This window comes from Brienomyrus brachyistius, chromosome 22 (assembly GCF_023856365.1).
Source record: "Brienomyrus brachyistius isolate T26 chromosome 22, BBRACH_0.4, whole genome shotgun sequence".
Classification (NCBI taxonomy): Eukaryota; Metazoa; Chordata; class Actinopteri; order Osteoglossiformes; family Mormyridae; genus Brienomyrus; species Brienomyrus brachyistius.
Window position 1 is genome coordinate 17,135,134 of NC_064554.1, and position 18,544 is coordinate 17,153,677.

General features: G+C 48.9%; 2 protein-coding genes across 3 annotated transcripts; one reads left to right on the forward strand and one right to left on the reverse strand.

Moving 5' to 3' along the window:
- Positions 1–2,179: 2,179 nt before the first annotated feature.
- Positions 2,180–4,333, reverse strand: LOC125717627 (coiled-coil-helix-coiled-coil-helix domain-containing protein 5). Of its 2 annotated transcripts, none has more exons than XM_048990776.1 (4): positions 3,881–4,333; positions 3,381–3,521; positions 2,966–3,117; positions 2,180–2,727 (listed from the first exon to the last, which is right to left on the reverse strand). In XM_048990776.1, coding segments are annotated over exons 1-4 (321 nt in total). In that variant the 5' UTR covers positions 3,883–4,333; the 3' UTR covers positions 2,180–2,701. The 2 variants fall into 2 exon arrangements, with proteins under 2 accessions (XP_048846733.1, XP_048846732.1); XM_048990775.1 differs by having other exon boundaries at positions 2,180–2,730.
- Positions 4,334–4,445: 112 nt separating this feature from the next.
- atp13a1 (ATPase 13A1) lies at positions 4,446–17,311 on the forward strand. The gene is made up of 25 exons (XM_048990607.1): positions 4,446–4,936; positions 5,432–5,521; positions 5,871–6,134; positions 7,394–7,549; positions 7,750–7,819; positions 7,919–8,025; positions 9,172–9,301; positions 9,858–9,913; positions 10,013–10,139; positions 10,253–10,390; positions 10,475–10,595; positions 10,698–10,855; positions 11,246–11,421; positions 11,984–12,094; positions 12,536–12,661; positions 12,757–12,865; positions 13,079–13,272; positions 13,862–13,958; positions 14,088–14,275; positions 14,364–14,478; positions 15,122–15,318; positions 15,772–15,914; positions 16,014–16,125; positions 16,359–16,502; positions 16,610–17,311. Exons 1-25 carry the CDS (start codon positions 4,595–4,597, stop codon positions 16,718–16,720), a joined length of 3,582 nt encoding a protein of 1,193 aa, XP_048846564.1. The 5' UTR covers positions 4,446–4,594; the 3' UTR covers positions 16,721–17,311.
- The last annotated feature ends 1,233 nt before the right edge of the window (positions 17,312–18,544 follow it).

The following is an 18,544-nucleotide window of genomic DNA, read 5'->3' on the forward strand; positions in this document are numbered from 1 at the left end:
GTTGTTCTGTCATTCCCATGAAACGGCAAACTGCACTCGGACAAACAAGTTTCATGAGAAGGATCAAAGTCGAACGAGGACATAACATTTTCTGGTGTAAAATAAAAGACTGTGTTATTACTGTAGATGAGCTTTTAGCTACCAGTGTTGGTACCGTCACTGCCATTTTCTTGCTTTGTACTTGAAAGCCATCGCACGTCCCTCAGCGCCCCCTGGTGGAGTATCTTGTACTGTTTTCTTGTGCCTGTATTTTCAAATTCATCTGTATTGCAGTATTTATGTTACCGCATGGTGTGACGTGGGTGCGTGATGGGCGCCTGCATGGCGTCGGACGATTCAGTGAGGAGCCCCAGCCCGGAGCAGAGAGAGAATCATTTTCCAGGTTTCCCTCCGAACTGGGATCAGTCTGCCCGTGTGTGTGTGTGTGTGTGTGTGTGTGTGTGTGTGTGTGTGTGTGTGTGTGTGTGTGTGTGTGTGTGTGTGTGTGTGTGTATTTGGAAAGAGGAGCTCTGTCCCCTTCTGCAGAGAGCAGACATGCAAATTTCAGGTCCAGAAAGTAAAAATCCAGACCAAGACTTTGTTTCAACCAAACAGTTGATTATAAAGAGTCACAGAGTACTCAATTGGTTGGTTGAGACGAAATCTGGATTTTTACTTTCTGGACTTCAAAATTCCATCTCTGCCAGAGAATGGGTTGCACTAGGGGGTAGGAATTTGAGGATTTTGAGAGGGAGGGGCAGACGGACACCCCCATTGGGTGGCCCATTGCAGGTGGCTTCGAGTCCGTCTCCTTGCTCGAGTGTGATGTCTGTCATCTGTACACCCTTTCAATACAGTGTGATTCCAGCCTCCATCCTTGGCCGTGGACCTGCTCGTTTTTTCTGTGTTTGTTTCCAAGAGCAGAACCCTTAGTTTCCCTGCTTGGGAACACTCCCGCAATCGGGTCGTGATCTCACACCTCGGTGAGGCTTGCATGTGTGCCAAAAGCCATGATTTGCATCCCTTTGCTCTAACCAATACCTTTCCTGGATGCCGATTGGCCATTCTCAATCTTCCTCAGAAAAAAAAAAAGTTTGTCTGTCTGATTACAGAAGCAACCTTTGAGGCATTTTTCAGAATAATTTCAGGACGTAGCAGTCTACCTTTTTTTCCATGTAGAGTAAAACAAAGGCCCCTTTAAGCATGACTGATATGTTGGTATCAACTCTCAGAACAGAGGGTGGCACTGACATACGCAACAGCACTGAAGCTACTCTCTCTGTCTCACACACACACACACACACAGAGGCAAGTTTGTATTCATACGTTTGTGGGGACCTTCTTTGGGAAAAACCCTAACTCCCGACAAAGACAACCTCTACCCAGCCCTAACCTTAACCATAAGTAACCAATAAAAATACAAGACTTTTGGCATTTTTAGTTTTTTGATTGCAGTCACAGAATTTTATAAAATCGAGTTTCTTCCCGTGGGAACTGAAAGAACGGTCCCCCACAATAACAGGCTTTTAAGGTCATTTTGTCCCCACAATGAAATATATACCTGACCCACACACACAGACAAAACATATATCCCCACATGTAAACACATCCACAAAATAACAAACATACCAAGAGTGTGAGGCAGGAGCGGTTAAATAATGTAGCCTTTCTTTAGGACATAATTATTATTTATGTTTTCAGGGTCACCTTTTCACTTTTTCTCTTTAAAGCTTCCGTACCAGCAAAAGGACGGGATCATAATAAGAGACTCCTGGGTACTTCACCTCCACCTCCTCCTCCACCTCCTCCTCCACCTCCTCCTCCTCCACACACATTTTTAATAACTGATCCAGAGATTGCAGAATGTTCTGCTCCGTGGTCAAAGACCTCATACCTCTCCTCTGTCTCTCTCCCCCCCCCCCCAACTCCTTCGGGGTAGCCACAGAGGTCATAACTCAACAACTGCCCCCACCCCCCCCCCAAATCCCTCCATCTCATATGAGAGGTACTGAATGACAGCTGAGTATAATATTAAACCCAGGAATGTCTATTGAAAGCCAGACTCGCTGATGAGAAAGTGGACAGGCGGGCAAAGGGTGTGTGTGTGTGTGTGTGTGTGTGTGTGTGTGTGTGTGCGCGCGTGTGTGTGTGTGTGATTGCTTTGTGCTATAATACCTATTTGTAAACTCTCAGTCACAGGTTACAAATAAAAGATGCTGTTTATTACACACATCTGAAGCAGCCCCATTTGTCTATTAGACCCTAAATTTTACATATTTTGATGCCATTTTCACAGATGCATTCCAGCACTCGCACTCACACAGATACACCACACAGTCTCTTTCTGGCAGGATACAGTTTTGGCAAGCAGAGACCTCGTATATGCCGCTTAATTCAAGTGGCCCCATAGGCCACTTAAACGTCCGTGATTAATGACTGACAGGCACTCAGCCAATAAACAAGTAATTGTCTCAGATTAGTCGATGCAGGCCTTTTCCCGAATGGAGGCCCGCGGTTGGAGTTTGTTTGTTTTGTCGGAATCCTTCTCTCGCATTCATGAGCGCGCCGACTGCTGTGAGAGATCAGCGTCCCTGGAAAGAACCAGCCCCCCGTGGATCAGCCCTCCATCCTCATGTTCCCACAGGTGGACCACAAATCCTGCATGATCTCCATAGCAGAACCGGGCCAGGGAAATCCGGAGAGCTGTGACAAAGATCTGACTCTAGATTGGTTGTGACACACTGCCCCCTGCTGGAGAAAATATGTAATGTTACTCCTGAGCTTGGCATGACGACTTTTGATACTGATTATGAATGACCTGTGGGACTATGATGACACACAGGCACAGACACTGAGCTGTATTTCATATGGCCTCCCTGGTTGGCCATAGCTAGATCTCACCCACGAATTGGCTGTAACACAGAGATGCTCTAGAGGCATCAGGGGTATCTCACAATACGGTAAGGAGGAAGAGGAGGCGACCTACCAACAGAACTGAGGTCCACGGCCTCCGCACAGGCTAGGAAGCGGGACATGTGGGCGGAGCACGAGGCTGCAGACGACTGGTGATGCTGCAGGCAGCGTTCAAACTCCGCAAACTGGCCTGCGCAGTCGGATCGGATCTTCTGGATTACTGGGCTGCAGTGCAGTCAGAATCAAGGAAACGGGTTTCGTGAGGTACGACATAATAAATAGGGTGCAATACACTGATATGGGGTTTGCTTCATGGGGAACTGGGATAATGGGTGGCTAGTAACTGTCGTTGCTTACAGTGACAGAGAGGGAATTAGCGGTCACACTGGCAAGCACAGACAACTGGCGATGCAGACATGTGCACTAAAATCTACGTTAACATATACACAGGCAAAAGAAGTGGCAAAGTGTCACGCGCAAGTACGCACTGTGAAGAGGTGCACTGCGCCACCTTCAGCTTCATATGCTGACACTGCTCCTGCCACGAGGACGGGTTGCGGGCCACGCACGCGCCGTAGTCCTGCATCTCCTTGCCGCAAAAGCGCGCCGTGATATCCATGGCAACCTGCCTAAACAGTGGAAGGAGGCCTTTCAGTATCATAGCTGTCAACCTGTTCATTAACTGGGACATTAGGGACACTTCCGCACGTTGATACGAATACTCTTCCATTTCACTTAATGCGTAAAACCAGTACGGTGATAGTCATTCGACACCAGACACCTGCTGCCACGATGCCAAGTATGATGATCGTCAAAGTCACAACCACGCAGTATGAAGATGTAAATAGCGTCTTGACCATTTAATTTCATGTCATCATTGTCAGTCTATTACACCAGAAAACGTAAGGCTACCACTAAAGTGAATTTTAAAAAAAAGTCATTCATTCATCTTGAACCTCGATGTACTAATTCCTTTGCACATACTCACATGATTTAAGCTTGAACCGAGGAACACCGGGAAAAGGTCGATGTTCAGGTTGCAAAAAGGAAGTACAGTTCGGTTACGCCATCGCGTGATTTCATTGGTCAAACCCTAGCATCTCGGTAAAGAGACAGGACATACTCCATTCCGATTGGTCGTTTTCCTACGTCATACTCTATAACCACCAATCAAGCGTTTCCATGTGAGGATAAAGATTTTTAAAGGAGCCAGAGTGCCTTTAGTGACTTGCGGAATATGAACTAATCTTTCACTTAAACACACAATCGAGCTGTATCATCCATGAAAAGTATAACGCGCATCACACCGACATGTAGTAATCTGAACTTTTATATAACATCTTAGAAATAAAAATCCAGGTTAAATAGGCTATAATGTATTATTCAGTATAAACTCCCGCAGACATGCAAAACCTGTTTTAAATTTGCTGTAATAACGTATTGTCACGGTGCCCCTCGGTCGGCTTTCCCGGTGGGGTCAATTTTCTGGTTGCTCGGCGTGACGAGTAGGAGTTGAGCGCCTCACGTAGGCTGCGTGCTTGCGTACACGGAAGCCGCCGTGCGCAATAGACGGCAGGGAGCGGAGTCTGGACGCCGGACCACTGGATCGTGAGGGAGAAGTGTCTCTTTACCAACAGCGCTTGCCAGGGGGTGGTGGAGAGTACGGGAAGGGGGGGGATACGGCAAGAAGGGACAAGCGAGAATGAACGATACTAAAAAACAGGAAAACGTGGCTGCGGACGGGATTCCCGTGCACCGCAATTCAGCCGCGATGAATCACAGCTACGATCGAGAGGCCAGCGACGAGCTTGTCAGCTCCGTGTCGCTGTATCGGCGCAGGCCACGGCTGCTGCATGGCACTGTGCTGCCGTTCGTCGCCTTCTTGTACCCGGGCTGGCTTTACGCGTGGCTCGTCGTGTACGGAGCGGCCGAGTACCCGGAGGCCGGCCTTCTGGCGCTCGCCGCCATCGGGATCGCGCACGTCCTGACCGCGCTCTCGGGTTACTGGTCCGTACACGCGCACTGCTGGCTCACCTGCGCCAAGGTACGACTGTCAAAAAAAGTTCGCCTTTCTGTTTCTGGTAGAGAGCCGTTCGGCTTTTCATAACTGTTATCTTTTCCGAGAAAACTGCTGTAGTAATAAGGCTTAACTCCATTCTCTTCTTCATGTAATGTGATAGTAGCCCCAGCAAACCCTTCAGACTTATCTCCAGGCACTTATCAACAGCTATTTTTTTTTTATATGTAAATGAAGTTGTTATAGATGTATGGAGCTACACACTCGATGAATTGCGGTTGTTATGCGTGCTTTGTAAAAGCAATGGGGGTACGGAGGTTTCAGTTTTAGGACAGAATACTAACTGACGTGTGAAGTAATCTGACAGAGTCGCCTTGTTAGGCTCGAACATCTGGCCGAGCCGCAAGGCATGCTGGGTGACAGGCGCTGCCCTGTCAGTCTAACTCGTCATCATGAGATGTGCATTCCCTGTGAATCTGTGTGTGTGTGTGTGTGTGTGTGTGTGCGTGCGTGCGCATACAGGAGCCAGATCCAAACAAGGCCACCCTCGCGAAGGTCATTCCGACCCCCAACAACGGCTCTGCTGAGCTGGTGCCCCTCCAGAGAGATGAGGTGAGCACTCGCTGTCTTCACGTGGGGGGGGAGATGACAGTTAGGTGGACTTTCAGGTCTGCTAGTGCTAGTGCCTGTGGCTGATCACAACCCTCTGCATCACCAAAATTATATCCAGATTTGCTGTATGAAATCTTACTATTCTCCAGACTAACAGCAACTTCTGTCAGTGCATTAGAATGATGTTGATGTATGAGTTGTCTGTACAATTAGATTTACTTGCCATGATAACATCAAACACTTTTCCATTAGATTATTATTTTTATAGAAGTCTTTCATGTATGCATGTGTGTGTCTTCTTCCGGACATGGTGGCCCTTGTTTCTGAGTGGCTCCATCGCCCCCTACAGGAGGAGGACGGCAGAAGGATCCTCTCCTTCGAGTTCCAGAAGATCCGCTATGTGTTCGACAGCAGGGAGAGCCGCCGTTTCCAGCCCGTGGCGTTCCCGGTGAGACACCCCATGGGCTATTTCCAGTCCTGGCGGGGCTACCAGGAGGAGGTGGAGCTACGGGCAGCGGAGAAGCGCTACGGCACCAACCGCGCGGAGATGGTGGTGCCTGACTTTCTGGAGCTGTTCAGAGAGAGGGCCACTGCACCTTTCTTTGTTTTCCAGGTGCGTGAGAGAGAGAGTGTGAAAGAGAGAGAGTGTGAAGGAAGGAGTGTTCTGGCCTGGATTCAGATTTGGGGAGCTTGCAGTCTGGATGGAGTAGTGAAGTCCTGGTGTTTGGGATTGTTACAGTCCTGATGTGGTGGAGGTATTCTGGTTATGGTGGATAGGAGGAATTTTCCTGAAATTATTTTTTTTTTGGTGCTGATTTCTGAACACTGCTGTAGACCATGTGTGTTTACACTAAGGTGTTCAGTGTGGGGAGTGTTAAGGTGGCCACACACTTCGACAAAATCGATGATGTTTTAGTGCAGCGACGTCATATGAGCGGTGATCATTGTCTCGTCGCACCAGCTGTGCAGAGTCTCTGTGGTGGGAGTTTTCTTTTGTTCTGATCCTACCCACTGTCCACGATTGGCTGACATGAATGTGACACCGCGGGGTTGGTCAGCAGGACTAATTATGCCGTTACCGGCATTCTTTTCACCGTGCATAACTTTAATTGGGGTAAATTAATATTGAATTTATGTTAATTGTATTGTGATGGGCTGGCCCCCCATCCTGGGTTGTTCCCTGCCTCGTGCCCATTGCTTCCGGGATAGGCTCCGGACCCCCTGCGACCCAGTAGGATAAGCAGTTTGGAAAATGGATGGATGTTAATTGTAAATGTCGTAATCGTTTGTTTTCACCGAAATGCAGGTGTTTTGTTAGCTTGTAACCGTGATTGCAATGTAAATTGTTGGCTTCCTTGTCTTTGCTGCTGCTAGTATTAGACCAGTGTTTCCCAACCCAGTCCTCGGGGAACCCCGGACAGTCCACGTTTTTGTTTCCTCTTAGCTCCCAGCTTGCCTGTACCAGGTATTCGATGCCCCTGATTGGTTGGGAGCTGGGAGGGAGCAAAAACATGGACTGTCCGGGGTTCCCCGAGGACTGGGATGGGAAACACTGTATTAGACCAACAGTGGCTGTTAGTAAACGGAGCAACTTCTATCGTGAAAGAGCTGTCGTCGATTTGACTCATGCGGTCACGGTACGCTTTCTATGTGGGTCTGCTGCATCGAAAACATTCTGTCCCCTCTAGGGTTGTGGCTTGACATAGATTGAACAAGGTGGCAGAGTCCTTTTAAGCTTGCAACAGATTTTTCTTGCCGACGTGTTCAGTTTCGTTTTGCGCGGACTTTGCTTGAGGTATACGGCGACCTTTATGGTTCTGACGTCTCGGTGAAGGTATAGTGTTTACAGTCCTTGTGTGTTTACGTCTCCAGGTGTTCTGTGTGGGGCTCTGGTGCCTTGACGAGTATTGGTACTACAGTGTCTTCACTCTCTTCATGTTGGTGGCCTTTGAAGCCTCTCTGGTGCAGCAACAGATGAGGAACATGTCTGAGATTCGCAGGATGGGCAACAAGCCCTACATGATCCAGGTACTCCACCCCACAGCCCTAACAGGGTCTGATCAGGCTCTCATCACAATTTCAGCCATGTGTGACCAAATTGTCCAGCAAAGAAATGCTATTTTCAAAAAAGAATTTTATTTGTGCATATTTCCCAGTTTAAGAATACGGTGAGGCTGTGTTATGGCCCTTGTTAATGTTCCTGTGGTTAATATGCACTTCCGGGACAGGTATACAGAAACCGGAAGTGGAGGCCAGTGTCCAGTGATGAACTGGTCCCAGGGGACATCGTTTCTGTTGGTAAGGTGCCGGCGCAGTGCACTTGTCGTGCCGTTCTGTTCTCCTCAGCACCTGGACTTCTCATTGACTGTGTACGTCTCCATTTTGCTTCCCCCTCAGGACGCTCACCCCAGGAGAACTTGGTTCCGTGTGACGTCCTGCTGCTTCGTGGTCGCTGTATTGTGGATGAGGCCATGCTGACCGGAGAGTCCGTCCCGCAGATGAAGGTCAGAATGACCTCCTGTGTGCAGCACCACACCATAACCTGTAATGTTCCGCATCCTGTAGCTCATTTGTTACAAGGGTTGCACGATATTGGGGAAAAAAATCATATTACAATATTTATTCTTTCTGCGATGTCTATTGCGATATTAGGATTAAAAAAATATATATTAGTTCAATAGCTCTATTGGTATAATTAATTATTCTAGAGCGTTTGAGGTGATTTTACCCAAATATAATGGTAATGATAACGTAATCAGTACTAAACAGAGCATGAACATTAAACTAAGGAAGCTTATCGCATATGGGAGTTAACGAGTGACCAAATAGATCAAAGAGAACATTTTATTGTCCAATTAAACCTTTTTTATAGCCACAGTGAACATAACTTAAAATTAAATACTGTCATGCCCCGATCGTGCTGATCCTCTTGAGTGCCCCCCCCCCCCCCCCCTCCGTGTACCCCATGTGGAATCCCCATCTTATCAGCGGTTTCCAGTCATGTTCATTGCTGTTGTTTATTTAAGTCTGCGTTAGAGTATATCTCTCCAGTTCGTCATTGACGTCTTGACGTTGCTGTGTGTTTCCTGAGTGTGTGATCCCTTAATAAATCCCTCATTTACCCAACTCCCTTCGTTTGCTTCCCTGCTCCGCGTCTGACAAATGTAACTTAAAAGTAAATACACTTAGCAATTAATAAAACTTGTGCTAAATAATTATTACCAACAAAGGACCTTTTGTCTCTCACACTTAAATGAACTTTTGTACATCACCAGTGTAAAACAAAGAGAATGCTTGTGATTGGTGGTTCGTTCTGTGATCGACATCATTGTCAGCTGCGTGTGCAAAGCGGCGCGTCGACTCCGTATCCAAAAAGCTTTCAAATGACCTAAATTATATTAGACAGACTTTTGTGGATTGTTTACGAATTAGAACAGTGTGACATTTGTTTAGCAAAACCACCAACAGCCTTGTCGACGGCGTTTAATTTAATTTGCACTGCTTGACATCGCACTTGCATACATCGCGATGAAGATGCCGAAACGATATATCGTGCAGCCCTATTTGTTACACATCCATCGAAACATTTTTGCCTCTCCCAGCCTCCCAGCCCCTCTCTCCACTCCTCATTCATCTGCCTGTCTTCCCAGGAGCCTGTGGAGGACCTGGACCCCGAGCAGATCCTGGACCTACAGTCTGATTCCCGTCTTCACGTCATCTCTGGTGGGACCAAGGTGGTCCAGCACACCCCGCCTCAGAAGGCCAGCGCCGGACTCAAACGTCAGTGCAGCTGCTCTGTCCTTCCGCTTGCCTGACTGCATCTCGTCGCCGTTTCCGCTCGGTTACCGCTGCGAGCGTGCCGAACCCACACACGCATGCCCAGGCGCCCCCTACAGGGAAGTCTGTCGAATTGTATGCATCTTCTCGCTCGCTTCCACCTGGCGGGCTGAGGTTGTTCCCAGTAAAATCTCTGAGATGATTCAGCGCATTGTTGCACGGCAGCTGTAATTGTTCTTAATTTAAGACTACGGGACTTGGCAGCCATTGGTCTCAGGAGCACCCATCCTACAGGTTTTGGAAATAAACTTTAATTAGCGGCTGATTTATGCCCGAAACACCGTCTGAGGTGAATCACCGTAAAAATAATTACAGTGGCGGTGCTGAAGCGGGGGAGGAGACTCCAGCCGGCTCTACATTTCTCTCCGGCTGGTGTTATTCATCCCTATGGTACCAGCTGTGGGAGCAAAGGGTGGCCGTCCGTCTACCAGCCGGATCGCTACTCAGCGGGCTGGGCTCCAAGCCGCAAAAATAAACACCTTTTCCTGTTTTTTGGCAGCTGTGGACAACGGCTGTGTGGCGTACGTGTTGAGGACGGGGTTCTACACGTCCCAGGTGAGCAGCTGGGAAATTAACCCCCGTCGTCCATCGCAAAGTTTTGTTTATGGATCTGAGTTTGTGTATCTGACAGGGTTTGTGCTACATCCTTTTTAGGGGAAACTGCTGAGGACGATCCTCTTCGGGGTGAAGAGGGTCACGGCCAATAACCTGGAGACCTTCATCTTCATCCTCTTCCTCCTGGTCTTCGCTATTGCGGCGGCAGTCTACGTGTGGGTAGAGGGTGAGTGCGGTGGGACTGCCAGCCCATGGATCGACACAGACTGGCCAATGGCGAGGCGTATGCGGTGCTGGTGAAGGCTGACGGTGTTTGATGATATGATGACTCCCCACCAGGGACCAGAGACCTGACCAGGAATCGGTATAAGCTCTTTCTGGAATGTACCCTCATCCTCACTTCTGTGGTCCCCCCCGAGCTGCCCATCGAGCTCTCGCTGGCTGTCAACACCTCCCTGATCGCCTTGGCCAAGCTCTGTGAGTGGTTTTCCGTGTTTTCCTCTCACTAGGGAGATAGTGTGAGAGCGTGAGTAAACTGGTGTGCCTTCCTCTGCTCCGCAGACGTGTTCTGCACCGAGCCTTTCCGCATCCCATTCGCGGGTAAGGTAGAGGTCTGCTGCTTCGACAAGACCGGCACACTGACCAGCGACAGCCTGGTGGTCCGGGGCGTGGCCGGACTCAGGTATGTCCCCCGCCCCCCCGTGGACGGTGGGTGTATTGCGGCTCGTCCCGTGTGACTTTGACATCCCCGTTAGTCATGCTTCCTGCCCCCGGTGTCCCGCAGGGAAGGGAAGGAGGTGATGCCAGTTTCGGAAATCCCGATGGAGACTCACAGGGTGGTGGCCACCTGCCACTCGCTGGTCACCCTGGAGGACGGACAGCTGGTTGGGGACCCGCTGGAAAAGGCCATGCTGACGGCCGCTGATTGGACCCTCACTAAAGGTACAGAGTCCGTGCCGACCAATGCTGAGCCTCTAAACATCCAATCAGCATCCAGCTAGCATTTCCTCCAGTGCAGACCCTCTCTTCCAAGCAACTCTGACTCCAGTTCTTTTGAGAGAACATTTTGTTCTTTGGATTCAGTCTCATAATCAGAAGCTCGCTGGTCCAGATCTCATGAGAGTAATGTTACCGTTGGGGTCTTGAGCCTGGCCATTAACCTGCTGCAAAGTAGCTGATCCTGTGCTCTGACCCCTAAAATTTGTTCTCACCTGTGTGTCAAATGGAGAGCGAGAGGGGATGTGCGAACACTACCCAATTTTCTCAGCATGGCCGTGCATCGCACTCTTAGCCTTTCCAGCACTGAGGTCTCAATGTCGCCCCCCCCCGCAGACGAGAAGGTCTTCCCTCGGGCCATAAGGACGCCGGGCCTGAAGATTCACCAGCGCTTCCATTTCGCCAGCGCCCTCAAGAGGATGTCTGTCCTGGCGTCATACGAGCGGCTGGGCTCCACTGAGCTTTGCTACATCTCCACCGTGAAGGGGGCCCCGGAGACGCTGCGGGGAATGGTGATTACCTCTCACCGCTCACACGGGACACTCACCCCTGACTCTCCCCATACTGGGGTCACTCCCTGTCTGCAACCAGGGGCGATTCTAGGACTTTTTAAGGTGGCATAAGAGGAGCAGCTGACTGTGTCATTGGCCAATGATATGTTTGGAATCAGTGAGTGACAGGGGAGGGGGCACGCTGGGGGCCAATCAGCATTCAGGTGAGCCCAGTGCCCTTGTGGCCCCTCCCCTGGTCACACTGCACATCTGGCCCTTAACAAGGCACACCCCCATCACAAAGGCCACACCCAGCCAGTTTCTCATACCACTCATCCTTGTGTTCATAATGGGTACCGTTCTTCCCCAGTTCTGGTTCTGATCCGACTTCAGCAATATGCCGAACCCCCATTCCTCTGCTACTGCAATCATCGATGCTGTATATACCCATTATTTATACCACACCACTTGTACCGCTGTATAGATGTACAGCTGTTCCCAGCACGTTTCAGGTCAGGTGAAATAGCGGGGCTCACTCTCGGAAGTCACTATGACTCTGCGTCTGTCTGCCTCTGTCTTGCAGTTCTCCGAGTGCCCAAGCAGCTATGACAAAGTGCACAAAGAAATGTCCCGTGAGGGGGCGAGAGTGCTGGCCCTGGGATACAAGGAGATGGGACATCTGACCCACCAGCAGGTATTCCTGTGATACCTTCTTACTGACCAGTTAGGATACCCTTTGTGGTCCCCACCGATGGGGGCTCTGCCACTCCGACAGCCTCTCAAAACATCCCGGATACTTTTCTGATACTTGTTCTATACTACTTTACTCTCTGCTGGCATTCATGGAGAAGTGGGACCTCCTAATCGGGGATGAAGGACAGCCGTCATGGGTCCTCTCTCAGATCCTGGACTTCTACGATTTGTTTTTCAGATTCTGTGGGCTTTTGTGGGTGCGAAATTAGTCATTTTTTTTTACTATAAAAATCATGGTGATGTTATTTGGATTGAAATGTACGAGTTAAATGGTTGAGGTAACCGCTGATGCGGCAGGTGATCCTGTGCACGCCCTGGTTGGGGGGCGGGGGGGGGGGGTGAGTCCATGTTGCCGCCCACCGTGACCCGCTGCGGTCTGCAGGTGCGCGAGATCACGCGTGACGCCCTGGAGAGCGACCTCCGCTTCGCTGGCTTCATGGTCGTCTCCTGCCCGCTGAAGATCGACAGCAAGATGGTGATCAGGGAGATCCAAGAGGCCTCGCATCACGTGAGAGCGGCTGTCCTCGCTCGTGCGTACGCGCGGTCGCCGACCTGCGGCCCCCAACCCCCGTGTTCACCCTCCCTCCCGCTTGTCCCCCGCAGGTGGTGATGATCACCGGCGACAACCCGCTGACCGCCTGCCACGTGGCTCGGGAGCTGCACTTCATCCAGAAAGAGCACACGCTCATCCTGACACCAGCACACACACCCGGTGAGGTCGCTAGTCTGAAATGTCCCTAAGTGATGGCTGGGGCGGGGTCTCGGGGAACTGAAAACTGATTGGTCCTTACTGTACGCCCTCCCCTGTCACTCACAGATTTGAACCGTATCACTGGCAACCGATAAGACTCCGTATGAATATTGGCCCCTACCATCCTCGAATCTCCCCCCCCCCCAGTGGTGATGCCGTGTGTCTGCGTTTCAGGCGAGTGGCACTGGGAGTCCATCGACGGCAGCGTGTGTGTGCCGCTGCAGCCCCCCCTGGTGCCCAGCCTCATCGCCCAGTACGACCTGTGTGTGACTGGGGAGGGACTGGACCAGCTCACGGCAGAACCCCGGATGCTGCGAGCTCTGCTGCCCCACATCCGCGTCTTCGCCAGGGTCAGCCCCAAACAGAAGGTCCGGGATCCTGCTCAGCACTATCATTATACTCTTCATTTCTTATTTTTCAAACTAATTTTTTATATTATTTTCAATTGAAATGTAATTTAGTTCGTTAGTTTTCAGCGTAGTTTTATTAGCTTTTAAAGATATATTTCTATTTAGTATTTATATATTTTAGTTTTATTTTAGTAATTTTAATTTAGTGATTTTAGTCATTTTAATTTAGTAATTGTAGTATTGAGTTTTAATAATTTTGTCTCTATGGACAGATGTTTTAGACATATTTTATGCATGTGATCTTTAGAGAATCCTGCTGGAATACAGTGTATGTTCTAATGTCATCATAAGGTTCCAGGCCTGATTAACGGTCATTAAGAAAAAAACAAATCATTACTTTCGCAAAATATTATTTTAAAACTGTAATGGAAAGTATTTGTTTTTATGTTATTTTAGTCGAAGCTATATTTGTAGTTTTTATTTAGTTGCAATTATTATATTTGTGTGTGTGTAAGACAACCAGCTTTGCTCCCAGTCTCCCCCATTAGCTGTTCTCTGATTGGCCCGTTTAATCATAGGCGTTCATTGCTGTCGCTTTCTGTCTCAGGAGTTCGTAATCACCAGTTTTAAAGGCCAGGGCTTCATCACGCTCATGTGTGGCGACGGCACCAATGACGTCGGGGCGCTCAAACACGCCCATATCGGTAAGACCAATGGGACGTTCATGTTTAAGGACTCCGCCTTTAAGGCTGTCCTCACTGTACCATAGCTGTGGGAATCACATATGGATGCAGGTGGGTGGTCCACAATAATTCCGCCTCTCAATGCATCAGGAGTGGCCCTCCTCGCGAATGCCCCCGAGCGCATCCCAGAGAAGAAGAAGCGTGGCCGGGAGAAGGAGCCCCCTGTTGGTGACTCCAGGCCCTTCCCGCCCATCTCGGCCTCGGGGGGGAAGTTGAGTTCGCGCGCCGCCCGACACAGGGTGATGGCCCAGAGGGAGGAGCAGCTTGCCGCCCAGAAGGTGCGTTCCCCCATCCCCCCCCCCCCCTCCCTGGGGGTGAAGGGTCACGTGACCCCAGCCTCTCTGTGACGGAGTGCCTGTGCTTTAGGAGCGGATCAGCCAGGTCCTGCGGGAGCTGGAGGAGGACCAGATTCAGGTGGTGAAGCTCGGTGACGCCTCCATCGCTGCCCCCTTCACCTCTAAGCTGTCATCCATACAGTGCAGTGAGTAACGGCTTGGGGGGGGGCGACAGAATGTGCCCCTGGAAGTGGGGGAGGTGCATAGCTAACAGAGAGGGGTGGGGTTTCCCCTATCCCCCAAGTACGGTTTTCTTATTTTATTGTATGACGCTTTACTTGACGGGGCACAAATATAGTAACTATTAGTTATGTAACTAAGTCTTAGTTACATACTGATCTCATGTTAATTCATCAATAATGAATCTTGATGCATGTTTTATCTCAAGCAGCTACTATATTTACCAGATGTGTTAATTCTGTAAACCTTTGTGAATTACTGAAGGACCCACTGAAGGAACAAGTAATGATTAACACGAGTGAATTACCGACCTCAGGTTTGTTCGCCATTAATGAATCCTGATGCGTCTTTTATCTGAAGTAGACAGATATTTCTTCATGATTTGTCCTTCGGTAGTAGCTGAGTTATTAGTGTTTGTGCCGTGTCAAGTAAAGTGTAACCACTTTGTTTTTATATGCCTCCCCCCACTAAGATGGGACAGATGGGACCTGGGTTCTTATCATAGCTTTAGCAGCAAGAATAAATTCATGGCCAGACAAGATGGTAATTTAATGAAATGCAACAGACCTCCTTGACCTTTGCCCCGCCCCTTACCTCCCCTCCCCCCAGTCTGTCATGTGATCAAGCAGGGCCGCTGCACACTGGTGACCACACTGCAGATGTTCAAGATCCTAGCCCTCAACGCGCTAGTGCTGGCCTACAGCCAGTCAGTGCTCTACCTAGAGGGTGTCAAGTTCAGCGACTTCCAGGCCACCCTGCAGGGCCTGCTGCTGGCCGGCTGCTTCCTGTTCATCTCCAGGTCAAAGGTGAGGGGGCGTGGCCACATGATGACATCACTGAAGGCTCCTCATTTTGTAGGCCATGTGGCGCTGATGAGAGCCTAAGCTATGTATAAAATAAGATACCTTTATCTTTTTATTCCACATTATCCAGAATATTAATGAATGAAGATTCTCTGCAGGGGCAATAATTGACCATGTTACTCATTCATGCATTTCAAGGATTTTAATAATTCTGGACAGCAGCTAGCCTTGTGTTAGTTCTTGGACTTTCATGCAAGTTTTCCTCAACTAACGATGGGGCTGCGTTCCAATGAATCCATTGCAAGTTGAAAATATTCTGAATATGATAAGAATATAAATAACTACGTCACTAGATTAAATAATAAACTAGTAAAAATAAAATAAAAAGTACATAAATCCATCATTAAATGCACAGTACTACTTGTTTAAACGTTTTGCTCCTCCACCTTCATGCAGCCCCTGAAGAGTCTGTCCCGAGAGCGCCCCCTACCCAACATTTTCAACCTGTACACTGTGCTGACGGTGCTGCTGCAATTTGCCGTGCACTTCTGCAGCCTGGTGTACCTGTACCGCGGGGCGCAGAGCAGGAGTCCCCCCAGGTACACCGCACGCCCGCCCAGCTCAGCTTCTGGTACCGTGACGCCGGTCCCGTCTGCTCTTGTGTTACTGATACGTCCCTCTTCCTGCCTCCTGGACAGACTGGAGCAGTTTGTGGACCTGTACAAGGACTTCGAGCCCAGCCTCATCAACAGTACTGTTTACATCATGTCCATGGCCATGCAGATGGCTACTTTCGCTATTAACTACAAGGTGTGTGTGTGTCTCTGTCTGTGTTATTAAGGCTCTGAATCCCTGAAGTGGGTGAGATTCACATTCACTCCCTGTTTTTACCCAGCGGGAGCTAATAATATACCAGAAAGCTGATTGGCAGCATGCAAAATTCTCACCCACTGTGGGATTCCAAGGTCTTGTTTCTCCTGTTACTAGCCCACTGTTAGGGCTCCGGTGCCGATCACATGCCCTGAAGTGTGCTGTCTCACCAGGGTCACCCGTTTATGGAGTCTCTAACTGAGAACCGGCCTCTGCTGTGGAGCATCGCCGTGTCAGGCCTGGCCATTGTGGGGCTGCTCTCAGGCTCCTCCCCCGAATTTAACGAGCAGTTTGCCCTCGTGGATATCCCGACAGAGGTACACCACCTATCGCGTGTCTTTGTATTTTATCTGTTAGATATCGTGACTCGTGCTTTTCGCTCCATTTCTTGACAAACTTTCCCACGCCCCCCACCCCTCACCAGTTCAAGCTGGTGATCGCGCAGGTTCTGGTGGTGGACTTTGTCGCCGCCCTGCTGGTGGACCGAGTACTGCAGTTTCTTCTGGGGAAAGGGACCCTGAGGATGCCTTCTTGAGTCGTCATGCCAACTTGCTGCTCCCTGGGCAAACCTCTGCTCTCAGCGATGAGACTGTGGGGAGTGAAGAGGGGAAGGAGGGATAGACAGAGGACAGTGACTGAAGTACAAACTCAGGAGTGCCGAGAGGACCTGTCAGTCAATTGCTCACCCCACCCCCCTTTTGGACTCATTTTCTTTCTCCTTTAGCCTTAGCTCAGCACTACTTCCTTTCCTTTTCCTCATTGCCTTCATCTCCCTCTTTTCTTTTCTTACTTGAGATTTTTTTTTTTTACTTTTACCCCTGCTACTCATCTCCTCCCTTCCTGCCCTCCATCCTCTCCTTCCTTGCTGTCACTCCTACAGCAAGCCAAGAAGACAGCAGTATTGTGAGGGGGGCGAGTGCCTGTGTGCCGTGCACGGCGATGCCAGTGTCCGTCTGCCCGGCCCGCCTGCCCGCCCGCCCGCCTGCCTCTGCTGTTGACTCCCCCATGTGGCTGGCAGGGGGGCCGTTCTCCAGGAGAAAGTGTTTGTTATCGTTCCCCCTCATCATTTTGTAAAAAATAAAGACAGAATTCAGACTTATAAAAAGTCCAAAAAATGCAAACATCACCATTTTGTCCATTTCATGTTCTTTTTCCCCGTTATCGAAAGAGGTGTTTTGCCGTGTTCAGTTTCCTGACAGGGTCGTAATTCACTTTACCTTGATTAAATGAGCCAAAAGGGTAGACAGACTCTGCAACTAAGTGATCAGATGTTTTTTTTTTTTTTTATCTTGTCATTTGATTTACTCCAGGAGTGTCCAATCTTATCCGCAAAGGGCCGGTGTGTGTGCAGGTTTTTGGGATAACCTGTAGGTCAGCTGTTCAAACCCAGGTGTGAGGACTCCTCAGCCAATCAGTCCTCTAATTAGTAAATTAATTAGGGAGTTTCAGTGAAAACCCGCATACACACTGGCCCTTTCTTGATAAGACTGGCCGCCCCTGGTTTACACAATAGAGTGACTGCCACCAAAATAGAAGAGCTGGATAGTCTGTGTTTATGTCATCGTCTCAACTTTGACGAACTTCTGGTAAAAGATCCAGTGGCTTCACATTTCGAAGAAGACTGAATTCTGTTCTACTGACACCGTCCCTCTATCTGTAAGACATTAAACACTGATGTAGGGTTTCCCCGAGAGGCGGCCAAAGAGTATCAGCAACCACGCAAAACTCTGCAGTAATGTACAGTACCCGCGTCACCAACTTTGGCTAGCTGGCTGGTGTTTGCTTTTCAGTTTGAAGCAAGTCTGCACACACATACACACTCAATTACATGTATGTCAGAGTTTGTAGGGTTTACAAAGTACCCCGACGCTTTTCATGTAGTTAATTTTAATTTATAATTGAATAATACATACCGTAAGATTACTTGCGTGAGTGTCACGCCAGATAAATGAGAGTTAACACCCCTGCAGTACAGTAGTGTTGGGTATCTTTCTTACTACCATTTTCCAAAATTAGGCAAATTACCGAGAACAAAGGAATGGGATTATTTTCTGTTAGATGCTAAAAGCATAATGCATTTCTAGTTTTAATCTATAATGTGCGTTAGTCATATCAGCAACAAAAAAACTAAAAGCAGTAGTGATCAAATATATAACGTATTTTTCATAACTACTATATTTCTGTGTATCACGAAATAAATTAAAAATGCATTTGCATAATTTTCCACGTACAAATTAAAATGTATTTGCAAAGAAACGCTGAATAAATCACGTCGGTATGTGAAAAATCCATATTAAAAACCAAAATGACCTCTCCTGAAAACGATATTAATTTAGATAAACCTGATAACAGGACAACA